Genomic DNA, 19,290 nt, shown 5'->3' with positions numbered 1-19,290 from the left:
TATAAATAGAGATATTTTATTTCACTAGAGAATTGTACAAATGGTCCAATGTCAATGTAAAAGTCCAATCTTGTACCACACTATGAAGCTATAACATTAAAACATGTATGTTTTATTGTCCATACTGTTGGTCTTTATTTTCTTCACCAATGGGCAGCCTAAAAGTTTAAAAATTTATAAGGTAATTATGGAAGAACCCAGTATTTAAGTATTTGGTTCAATATTCACAAGGCACCTGGACAAATTAATGATAAATTAGAATGCTATTTTGTACAGTTACTAGAGAAGGAATAAAAGCTAGATCAGACATGTCAAAGATATAGTGAGAGAACCCAGAAGAGAGAGCTCCAACAAACAGCCCTTTTAGATTCCACAGACAGCATCTGACATTTCACAAACAGCACACTAAGATTCACTGTGAAGAAAATGCCTGTCCAGGTAAGAATAATGAGGGGAACTTTTCCCATGAGCAGAAAATACAAATTAACTTCTACTTCACACTGATGTGTGTTCCACACTGTGCTAACTTGTCTCCCAAATAAACCCAGGCAGCAGTTCCACAATACCTTCAGGTGATCACACTGAACTGAAGTTCAATTGTAACTCTTTTCCCAAGTCCATCTTCATCGGATTGCTTTTTAAACCTTTTTTGTAAACTTTGGATGTATAATTATTTTTAATTTAAACTCTCACAGTGTAGAAGTGTATTATAATTTCTTTAGCTGCAGATATCTCATACAATTTTGATTTCAGAGAACTGTGACATGACCAATTCTTTCTTTTTTAGGGAAAAAAACAAATTCTGCACTTCAATTCAGAAATATCGTACCTGGCAGGAACAGGCTGCATTAAATTAGTAGCAATCCATGATTAAGTCCTAATATTTTGAAACAATATACTTCAACATAAATATTTATTTGATTTTGCTACATTTTGTATCTAAAAACAACAAGCATAATACCCTCTAACACAAATTTTTGACTGAATCAGTTAACCTTTAGTAAATATTCTCAGAAAGTAAAATTTAAATGAACAGCTAAAGGGTCCATTCTGGAAATGATCCTCCATAAATTATATCCTGTCAATTCAAATACTGAATTTGCTAAGTGCTATATTAAAATAAATGCATCTTATTTTCTAAACTGACCAAAATTAACTACAAGGTTCCAGACATGGCTACTTATTTCTCACATGGTTAGGCATATTGATAAACCCAAATGAGCACAATATGTGCAGTTATACCTTGACAAGACTATAAATATACTCTCAGAAATAACCTGACCCAATGACATTGGCCAGCCAGTCCCTTATAAAATGCAATGGTAAACTCTAAAAAATACCCCAACTAAATAAATGAAGTCATCAAACAGTGCTGAGTAAGTTCTCTCACTATACTGAAGTAAAATGTATTTTATATTATGTATATTAGATATTATTGGTTTCTGTGTTCATATAGCCCAGTAAAATCAACACAGGGTAATTTCTGACTGCAGGGTTGGGAGCAGAGGACTCTGGGTTTGGGGGGTTTTTAGCCTTGATCCTTCAATTGGAACTAGAAGCATGACTTTAAGGTTTTTCATTTTTAACACCAAAGATGTCAGGGAACATACAAAATACCATTTTTTAGAAGACAATCACTAAAAGACTGTCAATACGGCAGCACACAGAAGACACGTTCAGCAAGGGAATATGCTTTCCAGCTATTGATAAAAGCCAGCAACTAACAAAAACAAAAGTGAAGAATGGCATTTTTTAGGAAAAATAATCAAAATACTCTTCTTGCAGCACCAAACAATACAGTGGCAATTAAGTCACCTCCATCTTTTGCTGTAGAAGACTTGATTAAGAAGTGCAATCTCTTTTCTTTTCCTCCATTCCCTCCCCCATCTAAATAATTATCTATAGCCCAAAACTGTCTCACCATAAAATATCTTCTAACCAAAGCAAAGAGTCAAAGATACAAATCCTTTTCCAGCTTAACCCAAACTAGTTAGAAGGTTTCACTGAATGGAAATTAAATCACTTCAGCTTCTAGTTAATAAGTAAGTGCATTCTAAAAAGCAAGCTAATCAAAATTACATAGGAGACACTTTTTACTGCAGTGAACTCCACAAAAAAAACACTTACATTTTAATATTTGACAATGCTCTAAAGCAATTATGCTTAAATAAAGTGAAAAACTAAAGTTTTTTTCCCTTTAAACCACATATCATCTGTCTCCATTTGACACGTAACTGTTCACAGGTTTGAAGGATTTCTATGATAATTAACAAAAACATGAAAAGAATATAAAATCATCATTAGTCTATTGAATATATCACAAATCTCATTGCACAGCCAATTCAATATTTGCTTTACAGTTCTGACCACTCCCTACATTTGTAACACTGGACTTATTGTCCATGTTTGCTTCCGTTCTTCCAAGCACAATTTTACTTTCAGATAAAATAGGTCTATAATTTTAACACTTAATACGAAATTAATAAATTCACTGTTTGTAGTTCAAAATCATGGAGCCAGAGTGAAATACATTGGGGAGTGGACTGGCAGTCAGTTTTTCTTACTTGCTGTCTCTGCCTCTGTCTTGCAGTGGGAATCAGTCTGCTGTTTCACAGAGAAAATTGGGATTGACTCAGTGCTGATGCAACAAACCAAAAATCCTCCCCTAATGCTGGGACACAGTGCTTCTTAAAAATGTTCTTTAAAATAGAAAAAACAGAAAATAATGGGAAACTTACAAGTACTCTGCCAGTTAATGTCTGGGCAGATATCATGACTCCTGCCCAATCCTTCACAGACGTCATCCATCCCACTTCTGCTGCCACATTCTCCTCTTTTTCATCTGTTGGTTTGCAGGCTCCATCTGCCTGTGTATCTCCACCACCATTGATCTTCTGGGCCTCCTGCAAAGTAAGTATTTGGGTTAGTTAATGTTTAGCAATTTGACAGTGAAAGCCAGCACACAGGTAGGACCAAGAACTACCATAAAAAAGAAAATCTGTCTTCCTGGATCCCTGCTAGGTAAAATTAAGAACCTACTTGCCCACATCTCTTTAGAAATAAGAGAAATTGAAATGTTCTATAAGGTACCAGACTAACAAGATAATAATACTCTCCTTGACATTGCATCTTCAAAACACATACTTAGCACCAAATACACAATATGTTCCTTCATAACAAGCAACATAATTGACAACAGCTCTGTATGCAATTACAGACCTACATACAAATGAATTTGTCAAACATACACTGAAAGACCTTTTGAGGTATCAGTTTAAAATAATGTATACTAGGTGTGAACATAATTTATGTACAATTTTAATTTCCTATCACTAGAATTAATTATCTGAGTAAACCTCCACTGAGAAGCATGATGTAACAAGACAGCAATTATCAAGTGTGAGGGGAACAAAATTCATCATAAAGAATCTGCAGGGAGCTGCCACACTATCAGTGAACCTCTGTTTCAATGAAAGTGTTTAATATATCACAGGAATTATTCTGTCACTAAGTGGCTCTCACAGAATGAAGAGCTAGAAATTAGAGGAGCCTCAGCTGTACCAAGCTCACTGATGAGTCACATGCACTGGAATTCAGATCAGTCTCTCATGGATGCTGCAGCAAGGAAGTTGTGCTAAGTGCCTGTGGTGTGCTACAGTCATGGGTGCTGCACAAACATCAAGGGGAACGACAGGAAAAGCCAGTGTGGATTGTATGTGTTTAAATCATATCACATGCACAGTACCAGACTGTGCCATGAGCATGCCTTTGATGACAGTGAAATACTAACGACTTCCTGAATACCTGACAAGTGATGCTAAACGAAAATAGGAGAGGCAGCAAAATTCAGTGCTGAAGGGAGTCCTGAGCACTCTGCACAGAACTTGTTCATAGCCTGTAGGCCACTAAGCAGGAAATCTATTGGCATTAATCAATCCCCTTTGGGATATCTTTTACACAAGCAAAGATGCCTGATGCTGGTTATGTGGTTATTACTACAGTAGAAATACTATCCTGTGATGGTCAAAATCCATAGCTGTGAGATGGCCTTGAGGACACAGCCGGACATAAGGGTACAGGCACTTCCTGAGAGGAGCACTGACCTAATAAAGCAATTTCATTGAATCTGTCAGCAAAGAACAGTAGAACAATGCTAAAAACGCAGTATACAGACCAACGGTTGTTTTTAGAGAAGCTCAACATTGCAACTTAATTAGCTAATCAGATTCTTTTTTCTCTGTTAGTTTCCCTCCCAGAAAGCAGGCTGTGTTCTTACTAGTGATTACAGCACAGTGTGATGTTACTATATTGATAATAACAAATTATTCAGCGTTACAACAGTAATTCAGTACACTTCCCAAGCAAATAACGCAACAGAAGTTTAAAATTACTTTGTATTTGCATAACTGGACCTCATTCACGGACAGATTTGGACACAGTGAATCAGATGTTTTGCGCTCGGCGTTGAACACATCCTGCGCTGCACACGCACAGAGCACAACCCACAGGAATGAGCTCAGTGCCAGGACAGCCATGCACAGCATGGAACGAGGCACTTCCAGCACAGCAGCACATGGCTGGAGCCAGCTGTGACCCAAAGCATCGCACAGGCATGGGCATCAGCCCCAAAGAAACACCTTCACCACCACCAGGGTTCAACCAGCAGAGAAAGCTACGCTCTATACTCCAGCTGAACCTTCGGCAACCTAGACACACCTCCAAGGCCTCACTGTCCCTCGTCGCTGTGCCCAGGGTGTCCCCTGACTCTGACACGCTCTGTGGCCCAGGACACCATTGCAGCCCCATGCAGGGCTCCCACAGCCCTGTCCCCCCAGCCCTGGTGAGCCCACAGCCAGCTCCCCTGCCCAGCCCACAGGCCATGGCCCCAAGGCAGCTCCGGGCCAGGGCCTGGTCACATTCCCCAGCCCCTGGCCCACAGAAGCCCAACAGTCCTTGCAGATACAGACTGCTTAAAACACCACACATGCCATTTCTTTCCCTCTTCCCACCAGTTTCTCTGCCTTTTGTAACTGCAAGAGCTTGTCTTTCAAAACCGTAAGCTTCACACACCAGATTTTGCTCCATGGTCCTCCTCTGCATTGCACAGAGAGCTTTCATACTCTGTACAAGTTTAGACTGAATGAATTAATGTGGTTTCCATAGTAAAGGAGGTATAAGTATCTCTTCCTCTCAGGAAAGAAACTGAGGTGGTGATTTGGTGCCCATCTCAGCCACTAGAGAAGTCACTGTCAGAGTGAAACCACCATCTTCTTTGATCTTTTCACCCAGCAACTCTTGTTTAGAAGTGCACAGATGCACATCTTGCTATAGAAAGTCACAGAACTACAGGTCACTAAGCAAAGAACGGAAGGAAAAAGTCAATTTATGTTAGTGAACTCCTAAGTATTAAGGCTAGAAAATTCTTTCATTGTGTACATGGTTCCTTACCCCCAATCTTTTTGCCAATAGATGTGATTGCTCGTAAGATATAAAAATAATTTAAAATTTCCTAGCACTCAATGAAACAGTAGGCAATTTACTTAATTGAAGGAGAAAGGTAGCTTTTATATTTTGAAAAGGTTATCATAACCTACAGTTCTTTTGCTCTATTGACTTTTGGTTGCCAACAGAATAGAGCAGTAAAACATGACAAAGCCATTCAGTATTTGATTCTCTAAAGGCATTAAAGTCTGTAATACATTTGAATGGCTACGTTTCTGTATTTATGCTACTTATTTCACCTTCATTAAAATCTCCCACCCCTGTTATTTCTTAATTAAAATTTAAGTAAAACAATCATCCCCTGCCAAGTATGATTTGGAACAGATTCTCATGATCAGCCTAGCTCTTGCCATTATTGTAGCTATAATTAATATGCAGAATAGTTGCTGTTATGTAATATTTGTATTCAGTTGGGATATTTTATATTTTTCATCTACATGGCTAGCTTTTTATCTTTCTTAATTGGCAGTTAAGTATTAGGAAAAGTTGATCCCCAAGGCATTATGCAATTGTGCAGAGATAACTAAAGGGGGTTTATAAAGGATGCTCTTTTTTTATACTAAACACAAAAGTCAGTCCTGTCATTAAGTGTATAGTCTCATTTCATTGCTATTTCCTCATCTCAAAGCACTGAGTAACCAACACCAACACCTGAAAAAGGTGCTTAAAATAATAACCTGACAGTGACAATAGTTGCTTAATTATTTACAAGTTCAGTACTACAAGTAAAGGATCTTTACACACTCTGCTTACTGGTTTTCATTATTTTAATTACTTGATGACAGGAACATGAGGTAGATTAAGTGAGAAGCAGAATATTGTGAAATATATATTTCCTGAACTTAATGAATGGAAAATGGAAAAGAGCATGATGAGAAGGCATGTACAGTAACCAGTACTCAGTATTCTACCAATGGTTTGACACAGACCTGGACCAAAATCTTCAATGGTTTGTCTTCTATTTCAGCAGTAAATATTGATTTAGATTATATAAGTTCTGGGAATCTTGAAGACAGTCACCTTAAGGAAGAAGAACTCAAAAAAGCAAAATTTTAAGAACAGTTACAGGTTTTCAAAATGTAGTCATGCCTGTTCCATTTCACCTCTAAAATATCTGTACAAACATAGAGCCACTGCATGGACACCTCATCCAACTGAGGACAACACAAAATCAGAAAAATATTATGAAAACTTAAAACATCATCTAAGAACAATTTGTCTTCTTATAAGCCCTAAAAACCCCATGAACAACAACCTGGAAAGCACTTGCTGATGTATGGTACTGAAAAAACTTGGTATCTTGTTAAAATAAGTTATAAAACATATGAAAGAGGCAGTCAATGTGAAGGAAAATACCTGAGTCAAAAAATGGTGAAACAAAGAAAAGTATTTGATAGACCCATGTATCTAACATGTAACTAGATGAATATCACACAAAAGTATCACCTATAATGAGACACAGAGCATTGAGTCATGCCAACATCACTCGAGAAAATAGTATGCTCAATTTCAGGAGATGTTTAAAAACAGTAACAGCAATGAGGCAAACACAGTACTGGCCTTTGAATTCCACCCTAGATAACATGAGATGATAAAGAGCCTGTCAGAATAGCAGCTGCTCCTAGTTTAAAGCATGCAGTTGTAATACAGTAAGAAAATATAGTTTAGAGCAGTTAGGAAAGGGCTGCTTTAGATAATGATGCCAGCAAATAGCAATTTTATCTCTATTAACTGCCCTTCAATTAACAGCATTGCATTTCTAGGGCCTGGCATTTTATGAAATGTTTCATCAACAACACTATGATAATGGCCATTCTTAGAAATTAGGAATATATCTGTAACTAACAAATAAATATATATTTATGTTCCTTTCCTTTGCATTCACCAAAGAAGGTGCTTTGTGAAAAGGAGTAATTTTGCATATGAGACTATTTCTTTTTTCTCTTGGGCAAATGTCTAAAACACTGTTTAAAATTATTAGACTTCTATCAATAATTTAATTCCATGTCCTTCAATACATTCACTCACCACTCTGACATCTCCAAATAGAGGCCTTAAACTTTTATAAAACCACAATAGTATGCTGCATTCTCTGAAATTAGGCAATGTACAGTGAATGTTAAAACTTCAGGTACCTACTGAATACATTGCCATGACAGATGCCTTCTGTCAGATATAGTTACCATCCATAGTTACTAAATACCAGTTCATCCAGTGCTAAAAACAATCAAAAAAAAAAAAAAAAAACCAAAACAAAACAAAACAAACCCTGTAGCTCTTCACCTGTCCTAGTGCAGTTTAGAAAACACAAGTTTTCTCTGAAATATTAATAAACAAAACAAATGGCAATGTGAGAAACAGCTTTATGGAGACTTTCAAACCTCCTGTAAGAGTCAGACTTGTAGGAAAGTGAAAGCCAAGGCTAAATTAATTTAATGTGAGGTAAGAGGTACTTCTAAACTGGCCTATCTAGAGCACTTCTTTGCATATTAGGTTACCCTGACGTCAGTTATGATACTGTAGCTATGGTTTGACTTGTTTCAAATGATTAATTATTGATACCCAGACAAACATTATTCCTTACACTGAATAAAAGAACTAGAATGATCTAAGGAAAACATGGCTGATGAGATAACCCAGCATTTTGCTCTCATAAAATATTTACAAGCCATATAAATTTGGTGCTTGCAAATTTGAAAGATTAAGAAAAGGAAGTCCAAAATAGAATACAAAGGTTTTCTCATTAGTTTAAGACAGATGTTATACTCTGCTTTCTTCATTCCCAAGGGATTTCTGAGAAGCATCTTACCAGTTCTTGCTACCAGAGCCTTACTTTCTGTACTGACCAGAGGAAAACCTTTTTTCCACTTATTGCAGTGACCAACTTCTCTTTTTCATTTGCAAACCTTCAGTAACCCTCACAGACTTTATGTTCTGTGCCCTTCATATTACTGATATAGGTTACTTGCAAAAAATTCCCTTTTCACATCACTGCTTTTGACTGACAAAAATTGCTGCAGTAGAGGAATTAATTCTAAAACCTTGACCTGAGAGACAAGACAAACTAGACTAGTAAAATATAGTGTTCCACCCATGATTCCACAAATAGTACAGCAGTCTGCCAAATGAAGGGTTCCTGGGTATGGTTCTCACTTAAGAATATCAAACAGCAGACACCTATGTTATCTGAAATCTGAAGAAAGTACAAAGGATTAATTTCAAAGATTTAAATGTCTATACATTAATGGAAGTGTTACAATGTAACACTTTCATTTATGTGAAACAGCATTTCCAAATAACTGAAAAAGTATCTGGCAGTTTCTAAAGCAGCCCAAGAATTGAGAGGCATGCTGGACATCCCTCTTCTGTCATCAAATTTTGAAAGTCCTCATCCACCTTGCCTAATCACTTAATGTCTTCACCCTGCAGCTATAAAACAAGAGCAACAACAGTTTCTGTTGCATAGGGATCTTATAAAGATAAATGTAAGTAGGATTTAAGTATCTCTGTATTACACAAAGATAGAAAACACTTGCCTAGTCTAAGTGAAATCATAAAGTAAGACACACTAAAAACCTACTGGTAAAGATTGTTAGACTAGTTATGTAAGACAACTAAAGACATTAAGACAGATCTGCAAAAGAGAAGCAATGAAGAACTCCAGCCAACATAGGGAAATGAAAAAGAACTTGAAGTCACTGCAATCTTACACACGTTCAAATAGACAAATGGCACTTTTCAAAAACATGATTGGTCCAATTTAGCAGGAGTTTATATCAATAGTTATGTAAGCTTTCAGTATAAGTTAACAAGTTTGGGTGAATAATTTCATGTAAATTTATTGATGAAAATAAGATTAAGTTTTCTAGCTTCTGATGGTGTATCAGACTACATTGTTAGAAATAAATAACTTCTGAACTATTCATAAGATTATGTAACAAGTGAACTTACTGTCTGCAATATATAATAAACAAAAAATTAGGACAAGTCAGTGATGTACAGGTTAAAAACATTCATTGAAAATATTTCACAAAATGTCAAACTAATACCTAGCCCATAAATTTATTTTCCTTTTTTACAGTTAACAGAGCATTTCTTATTAGTTTCCTCTACTAAGACCAAATTATTATCACATTAAAATAGTCTCTGAAGGCCTTTTCAATTATAAAGTAGCAGATGAGGGCAAATAAGCATTTCACTTTATTAATGGGGGCACTACATTTAAACGAAATGACACATTTCATTATTCTTTGGTCCCTATGCACTACAGAAATTTGTATTTTAAGCAAATCAGACAATTACCTTGTAAGGCATTAATTAGTCTTTATTTTCTGTGGTTTAAGCCTATATTGAGATCATCCTTTCAAAATAAATTTTTAAAAGTCTTTTAAGTAGATTAGCCTTAAATATAACAGAAACTAAACTTGCGAAAACATATGAAGCAATTTTAGATGGGACTGAGATACTGAAAGCATACAAAAGGGTTCCTTAATAGAAAAACACAGAGAAGGACAGAGAGATGCATGCATGTTTTGTTGTCCTCCTGTTTTGTTTCTTCCCACTTAACAGAAGGCAAATCAAAGTAAGCATACAATTGAGAATAAAATTGATACAGTTTTCATGAAATGAAAACTGCCAAATTACCTATACCCTATTGAGTGAGGAATATCTGTCATAGATGACAAAACACTTTCAACATTTATCCAAAAGTCTCAAAGTGCTTCATAAATGGGAGAAAACAGTCTCAAAAATGAGAAAGAAGTAAGAAACATTGGGGAAATTACCAAACTTGTTTATCTTGATTACAGGAAGTACTCTAGTTGATTGCTTGTAATTTTACTGTTGTTGTTAACATTAAGCAATACACAGTTCCAAGATTTTCTATGATTACCTCTTGGCACTTTTTTCCTACTACCATGAAAGGATGAAATAGAAAAATAACACATTTAATTTTTTGCAATTTTATGAAAAGTATTGCTAGTAAATCTTTTCTGATCTACAGGATCTAGATTACAAGAGTAGTTTTCTAAGAACTAAGTGATAGATTCAGCAGTAAGAAAACTAATGAAATAACTATTCACTGGCAGGAATAGTCAATTAAATTAGTCATTAAAATGTTTCAAATGCAGAAAACTTATTTCACTAAAAGATAAACTTAAGCACTATTTACAAAATAAGTATCAAACTGCTTTGCCAGTGCAGTCAAGCTTCACAGTATCTTTTCAGTTGTGTGCTTCTCTCCATCCTGCTCAATCACAGAAGGGAGGTTTGTACCTATTAGCAAACAGCAAATTGCATTAACTTCATAATCCTCTCTTGCATGTGCTATCAGAGGTACCCAAGAGGAGATCTGGACTGAATTGCAGAAGCAAATTCTTCCTCTCTTCTGTGAAATATAGAATAGCAAGGCAGCTAGCACCTGTGACTGAAATTTATGCTCAAAATCACATTCCTACTGCCCAAAAATCTCAAAGAATCCATGGATTAGGAAATGCAGTGCCCATTTTAAAGGACAAAGCACAAGGCACTATAGCTATTCCCTAACAGGAATTTTGGTCCTTACATAAAAGGAATTAATCACTCATTTTCTTAGCTGAAAGAACAGGTTTTCACCTCAAAAACTTGTTGACAGGAATTTGAGAACTTCATTTGACTCAAATAATTTTTCACATGAAAGGAATGGACTTAAACATTTGTGTTTTCTTTATATGTAAAACAGCAAGTTATCAATATTTTAGGGGACTATTGGCAATCTTCAATGCTGAGCCTCAAGTAGAGTTTATTTGCATATGCATTTTTATAAACAGATCTATGGTTTTCAGAAGGTTTTAAAGATTACAGAATAAAGATGAAGGAGAAAGGCAGTGGGATCAAACTGAGAGACTCACAAATATAACAGGTTAGTAATAACATAAAAGACACGTATAACAATAATTTGAAGAATGCCAGAGAAGCATTCTGTCATCTGCCAAATTCAATAGAAGAGTATCTCTAAGGTGTTTTTGATTCAGGGGTAGTATATAACATTTATTTTCATTGTATCAAAATCATAAAGGAAAGCACAATGAATTAAAGACAGCTCTCTGTAGGATATAAAGCCATATCTAAGCCAATCCTGATGCAGGAAAATAAGTTTCAATATGCAGGACATTAAAATTTGAAGAGCAGAAGGTCAGCCAATAAGTAATTAAAATTATTTACTGGCACACAACACTTCTCACTCAGAGATTACAGAATGCCATGCATCTTTCAAACTGCAAGGACTTGGTGCAGGGGGGAGTCAGAGAGCACACAAATGTGCAGGAATCTGAAGCAAAGTTATACAGCTGCACTTCTCAAAATACTGAAAATGCAAGTTTATTTGTCAAATGTTTTAATGATTACTTTGAAATAATTAGACTTGGCATTTCCCTCTAAAAGACCATTTACATCACATTGTAAGAAATGTGTGAGTGCTATTATTTAATCAAGTAGATATGAGTTTATTACCCACAGCTATGGAAACAATTTTGTGTAATGTGAATCTCATGACTCCCTTGCATAAACGGCAGACAAAAGTTTTTAATCTACAAGGAATTTTTATGCCTTCGGGTTAAATTTCTTTTAGCTACTTTCTTTTAGGTAGCTTCTATTACTTTGGTTCACTTCCTAGACACTATCAGCATCCAAATTATCCAATATCAACACTAAGACTACAAATACCTGATATATTTATGGTACCAGGAAACACACACAGTTGTTCCAAATTTACAGATACGGATGAAATGTAAGGGAGAGAAGAGGACTGATAAATTTCTGTCTGACTTGCTTATTACATCTCCATTTATTGTTACTTATGTTATATAGAATGAGAACAAGCTCAGTAAATTCTCTTTCACTTTCTTAACTTCATCACCTTAAATAACAGGAACAACTTAAAGCAGCACAGAGATCATCCCCTGCTCCTGTGCACTGCTAGAAACTGATGCATGACTTTGACATTGAACACTGCCTTTTAAGCAATCAGGAGTTGCACTAGTGGAAAATGAAGATACATGGTGTCCATTCTTGGCTCTCATAATGCATCCTGTTAAAGGCAGGATTGAATCTGCCTGTACCAAAACCTGTAGGTGAAGCTTCTACTCTGACAGGTCATTTTCTAAATGAAAACAGCAAATCTTTGAAGCTCCTCAGAGGCCTGAGTGCTCAGAAGCAGCCCTGGCAGAGGTGCATTAACAGCAGAGGCCAGTGAGGTGCTTAAAGGCAGTCATTGTCCTGTCTCATGAGTTTGCAGTTTTGGTTTCAAAATTTATTGAACCAGCAGATCCAGCATATGTTACAAAAATATGTTACCTCTGAACACTGGCTCTGCCTCTAAATTATGCATGACACAGCAGACAGTTATTGTCACCTGAGCAGAAAAGGTAATGAACAGAGGTGAGATGATAGGTCAAGTTAAATTTCTAGCTCTTTTTGCAAGATTAAATAAGAATAAGGAGAAATACAAGTATAACTATTGTTAAATCATCCAAAAGTACTGAGCTTTAATTTGCTCAACCTTTGTTGGAACAGAAGTTGACAATGACAGGTAATAAAATTAAGGCTACTATAGAAATTTCAATCTTGAATGCTGTTTCTTTATATCTTGCAATTCTGTGGTAATGTGATAATGTTATTACAGGGCCTAGAATTCCAATTCTGTCTTTTAAATATTATATTAATCATTTTGATGAAGAGTTTGGAGCAGCATAAGGACTGAACAGTTCATCAAAGCACTTTATATCACTCACAAGATGTGTTTTACTGAACCTACTCATCAGCTTGAAACTTAAGAAACTTTCTCCATTTACCATGCTGCATAATTACCTCACACAGCTTTTCAAGATGCAGGTGCCCCCCCTCCTCAATTTGTCTGTGAATGAGATTCATTGACAATCCTATGCAAGTATCACATGACATTAAAAATTTCACCTTAACTACTTCTTAAAAGAAGAAAGGGCTTAATTAAGCCCCAGTAAAAAAAAAGTAATGATTCATACATTTCATACATCAGTAATTCACATCTTCCAAATATCTGATTCTAGTTTATTCAGCAACAAGACATTGAAGTAATACATGTAACTAGGGGATGCATTTGAGAAATAAATAATATCTCTGCATTTCAGATTCAGCTGAAGGAAATTGGGGGGGGGGGGGGGGGAAGACATGAACTGTAGGATCAGCTCTTTCTTTGACTTTAAAACTATGTTTAACAGTAGTTTAAAAGTAGTTTAACAAGGAAAATGGGATCTGCAGGTTGTAAAAGCAGAAGTCTAGTGTATCCTGTACATCCTGCAGATGTACAACTCTAAGAAAAGGATTCAAGGATGCTTTTCTTAGAGTTGTAGATGTTTTTCTTCCTGGTCACTTTTTAAGTCCTCACCAGTATCATGGGATGCACCATGCATAATTCAAATGCTTCAATTATTAACACCTGCAAAGTGCCAAATAAACTAAAAGTGATGTGCCACACTGGCAACCACCATTGCCTAGAAGCATCTATTGGCCCTCACCCCAGCTTGCAAAACATTTCTGCTGAATAAAACAAACTTCCTGTGAAGGAAGCTTCTTTAAGAATGTCATATTTCAGATTTCTGTACTGCGGTGTTTAAGGAGAACTTGACTTCAAATATTTTTTAAGGGCTCTGCATGGAAACAAAATCTCCTTGTTATTGATTGGGTCAACAGAAAAAGCTGTGAAAATTCAAATGGAAAACTGTTATCTTCATTCACTTTTCACGGGATTCAAAAATTATGAAACCATTCAACTTCCTCTAAAAACCAACCACTATTACTTAAAAAATTAAGTTGGAATCCCTCAGATCCACAGAAATATTTTCCTACACAGATTTCTTCTCATACAGATAACCACAGGAGTAATAGAAAACTATAAGCAAACACCAATCTCTACTAATATTTCATAAAGTAAAGCATGGTTTCCACAAAGTTCTAAGCACTTACACACAACAAAGGCTGGTGGGGGGAAAAAACCCCTATATATAGCTATTTGCTTCATCCATCACACATACCAACATATCTACACAACTCTACTGCTTCTACAGGTCACAAAGTGATTTTTGTGAGCTACTATTTAAGTACACACCACCTTATGAATTCTCCTGCTCTAGGATCTCCAGCAACACCTTTGCAGGTGTAGTGGTAAATGCAGTCTCCTTATCTCTCAACCAATTTATGAAAAAAGATATAACTGAAACAAAGACAATCACTGAGCCCTCATACTCTTACTCTCACCAGAAAGGTTCTGTGTGTTTTCTATCACAATCAGCCACAGTAGCCATCAGCATAAGAAAGCAAACCTTGTGAAAGTCCCTAAGGACTTTTTTAAAGCATAGTACCAGACAGAAAAGGAAAAAAAAGTGAGCTTGGATTTTACTACAAGGGCTGTCAGGCACTGGCACAGGTTGCCCAGAAACATTCTGGTTGTCCCATCTTTGGAAGTGTTCAAGACCAGGCTGGATAGAGCTTTGAACAATCTGGTCTATTGGAAAGTGTCCCTGTCATTGCAGGGAAATTGGAATAAGATGATCTTTAAAGCCCCTTCCAACCCAAACCATGATTCTACGATTTTACTATCCACTTCTCAGGATAGTACCATCTCACAGGCATTATAACCTAGAAAAAGGGATTGTTAAGATTGTGGAGCATCATATAAAACTAAGTTCACAATGACAGCACTCTGTCCAGAGTTATGTAAGTGCAGTATAAAGCAGCACCTCCTCTGCCAGGGTGTGAGTTGCAGACAAGTTGAATATGAACAGCAGTGTGTCCTGGCAGTCAAAGGGATGTTTATCCTAACACAGCAGGGATTGAGTAAAGAGCTTCTGAGCTTACAATTAGTCCATTAGAAGGGGTCTGGTGACAAAGAAGAATATGTTGAGAGAAAAGATTTATCATCTAAGCTATTTTTTCAGGAGATTGGGAGGTATCAGCCTTCTTATTTTTTTTTTTACTTTCTTTTTGCTTGATTCAGGAATGAGGGTCTTGAGATCTCCTTCCCTTCCACTCCCTTCAGACACTTTGTCATTTCATGTCTGCAAGTTCAGCTTAAAGTCTCCAATTCTTTCAGAGCACATTCTGCTATTATCATCAATAGTGGTGGTACCGAGTACCAAAAATATTATCAACATCTGTACACGCTGGGTGAAACCCTGCCAACCTCCTAGGGTGACACAAGATGTTTTTGTTAGTTCTCATGTCTCATAGGAGCCAATACTAACCCAGTACTAACAGCCAAAATAATTCTATGGTCCACTGGCCACTGAGGCACTATTTAACCAAATGATTCATCATAGGAGTAAACACAACAAACCACCAAAATGGTTGCAAGGCCTTTCCCTGTGCCAGAAAGGTTATTTTTTGCTACAATAAAATAAAAGCATTATTCCAATGAAAAAATACCATTAGTTTGGGTCTAAATCCAGTAGTGTGTGGCTGTAGTGTAACTGGGACAATGGAATAGTAAAAGCTACCAGATAGAGTAGTCAAGCTCCAGAAGGAGGATGGATACAAGTGCATTGTTTTGAGCATTTAACTGTAAAAGCAAGCATATGGGAATTGCTGGAACAAAAGACAGTCTCAAATATGGCAGGAAGACTGGAGGAAAACAGAATTAATCAAGCCCCACAAATTCAGGCTTGAAGTAGGGCAAGTTTCTCACCATAAGTGGGATTCTTAACTGCATTACATGAGTCACTTCATCTTGGAGGAAAAGAGGTATGAATACAAATCTTGTTCTTGGCAACCAAATTAGTGCAAAGGCCACACTGACAATTGGCTTGTATCAAGAAAAGGGCCAATGTCTTGCCAAGATTATACAGAGTTGTTGACAATTAATTCTAGTTTATTAGAATACAGCTTTGAGAGTTTGTTTCCTCCTGTCCCATGCCACCCAGCATCCCAATGATGGTGGCATTGCTGCCTTGCTGTGCTCCAGACCCCAGAGCTCAGAAGAGTGTTTTATTTCATTACTCAGAGACCTAGCAACAGTGATATTTAATAAAGTGATCATCAATCATCTAAAAAAATACATTTTTAAAAATGTATGATTTTCTGCTGTGCTCTGCACTCCCTGTAATCAGAGTGTTCTGCTGGAATCTAAGTGGGGGAAATTTTTCATCAACACAGGCAAATCAATTATGAGAATGTCAGCCCTGCTGGATGCCAGATTCAAACTGTTGTTAGGTAGGCTGTTTATGAGATGGCTGCAGCAAAACAGTAGAAAAGTATAAAAACAAATTTAATACTTAACAGAGAAAAAGTAATGATAGAATTACATACTTGAATGCAAATCCCAACTCACTGTAATAAAATTCTTCCCTCATTCCCTCAGTGTGAGTTTGGGGTTTTGTTTTGTTGGGGTTTTTTTGGTTCTTATTTGTTTTACAATTAACTCACTCTCTTACATACACACACTCTCCCTCCAGGATACTCTCTAGGCTTAGGACAAGATTCTAGTGTAGACACACTTGATACTAGAACTGAGCTGCCTGAGAGACAAAAGAGCTGAAGGCCTCTCCACTTACCAGCATACATTAATATTCATGTTGTGACAAAACTATCCCCAAAAACAATTTTGTTCATGCTATCAGTAATTTTACCCAAATGTGCTCAGACAGCCAAAAAAATTTCACCTCTGGTAACGTTGAATCTTTCACAAACTCCTCTGAATCTATAAATTCAGGGACCTCTGCAGAGATCCTTGAAGATGAAAAAACAAGGGCTTTCACTTCTATGAACACATGCAGACTTATCTCTAGAACACAGAGCCAATACTACTTCTTCTTCCTATGTGTCTTTTCAACCAAAACATAGCTTGTAGAGCATTATCAACAAATGGCCCAGACGGTCTAATCAAAGTTATAGTCCTGATAACTAGAATATACAGGGTACCAACCTAGGTATTGGCAGAACAAAACCAGGAGGATTTTGTCTGGTTAGCTTGGGGGTTTTTTGGGTTTTTTTAACTTAAAGAAATGCCAAGTCAGTGACCAAAACAATAAAGTTGTATTGATTCATAAGAATCAATAAGGATCTGGGCCAGAAACTATAAGCACACATTGCCACTGGGACAGTAAAAACATATGGCTGTAAAAATTACTCCATGTGGTGGGGGTTTTCTGCTGAAGTGTTGGCTTAGAGGAGGGTTTTTTGGTGTTTGATTTTGCTTTTTTCTATTACCATTTTTGGTTGCTTGGGTTTTTTCCTTCCAGCAATGGACAGCAATAAAAGATGCACAGTCTGCTTTCTGGACACAAATGAACTGACTAATTAATATCTGCATGATTAGGGGTTAAAGGAAAAAGTTAAGGGTTTTCTCTAGCAGAAATAAAGGTAAACTTTTTCTTTTTAGCTTGGGTCTGTTACCCTGTCAATTCAATAATTCCCCTTATCTTGACTATTGTGCCATGACTCCTTCTCCATTTTCTGGTAGTCTAAAACTACAAGCTGTGGTTCATGTATTGCATCACCTGTATTGATTCACACTCCAGGATCTTATAGAAATCTTTTACATGTAATATTAATGTTAAGTGTTCAATTAAGTAAGAAAAATCTTACACATGACAGCCTTTATGATTATGTCATATACAAAGGTTTAAACCTGATTTAGCCACATAGACACATGCATTTTAACTTCAAAATTAAAAACCAAAACATATTCCATAGGCTTCTAATTAGTAATTCTCTACTACTAACAAGATTTACTTGTTTCACTGAAAAGTTTATGCTTACTATAGCAAGGCTGCAAATAGGAAAACTAGTTTTAATATCACTTTCTCTCTTTTATGGCAATACTAAGAAAATAAAAGTAGGTTTGCCTAGTTATATTTGTTTCTAGCATGAATATACATTGGTTTTGGGTTAAGGTCTCTTCCAATTCAAACCACTCCATGATTTGTTGAAAAAATTATTTCATAAGTGAAATGATACAACAGTCAACATAGCTAAAAATTTAAGACTTCTGTTACATTAAACTAGTCAGCACCAAAGCAAAAGAATTAGCATATTCTTAACACTTTAATGTCTGAGTCAAAGGGAGAAAATACAGTTATCCATCAAGAAGAAGTTCATCAATTTGTAATTAAAAGCATTATTCATTTCCTTCTTGCTGAATATTCTCCCAGAACTGGTAAGACATACTATTGCAATACACACACAAGCACAAACCTGCTAAATTACATACAGCCAATTAACATGCATAAAAATACTCAAATATAGCTCAGAAACAATTTTTATTTTTAAATTAGAGATGCTTTATTTCTTTCTTAATTGAAACCAATTAAGAAAACAACTAATTGTGATCTAGCATCAATAGAATCTGTTACATTACTTTGATTCGGTCAGTTGAGTGAGGTTTGGATTTAGTTGTTCAAAACACAAAGGAAAATATTTGAGAATTTATATTAAAGAATACTTTAGCATGATTGATGCAATGAAATAAATGTTCTTTCCTACTCAAAACCAATTTTACTATGTATCATCAAGATTTTTCATTGTTTTTAGCAGTCTTCCAAGTTAGCCCTGTACTTTACATAACTTCCTTCCCTGCTAGACAGGTAATCAAACAACTGGAGAGTTTTCTGTGATAAATCTGATCTTCTGTTTGATTTTAGAATAAGTGAAAGCAGTCATTTTTTGAGAACATGCCTGCATAAGGACACATTTCCCTGGCAGCACCAATGGACACTGAAAGTGCTGCCCAAGGGTCACCATCCACACCACCCTGCCCATGCTGCACCACTTTGGGCACTG

At 36.3% G+C, this 19,290-nt stretch overlaps 1 protein-coding gene across 14 annotated transcripts in view; it reads right to left on the bottom strand.

Annotated features, from left to right (window-relative positions):
- KCNMA1 (potassium calcium-activated channel subfamily M alpha 1) overlaps positions 1-19,290 on the bottom strand; it is a 421,118-nt gene that overhangs the window by 300,199 nt on the left and 101,629 nt on the right. For all 14 annotated transcript variants that reach the window (XM_079312583.1, XM_079312582.1, XM_079312580.1 and 11 more), the window contains one exon: positions 2,739-2,903. In XM_079312583.1, the coding sequence (XP_079168709.1) occupies positions 2,739-2,903 (165 nt within the window). The remainder of the gene's footprint in view (positions 1-2,738; positions 2,904-19,290) is intronic.

This window comes from Erithacus rubecula (genome assembly GCF_903797595.1).
Source record: "Erithacus rubecula genome assembly, chromosome: 9".
Lineage (NCBI taxonomy): Eukaryota > Metazoa > Chordata > Aves > Passeriformes > Muscicapidae > Erithacus > Erithacus rubecula.
This window is presented reverse-complemented; position numbering and strand designations above follow the sequence as displayed.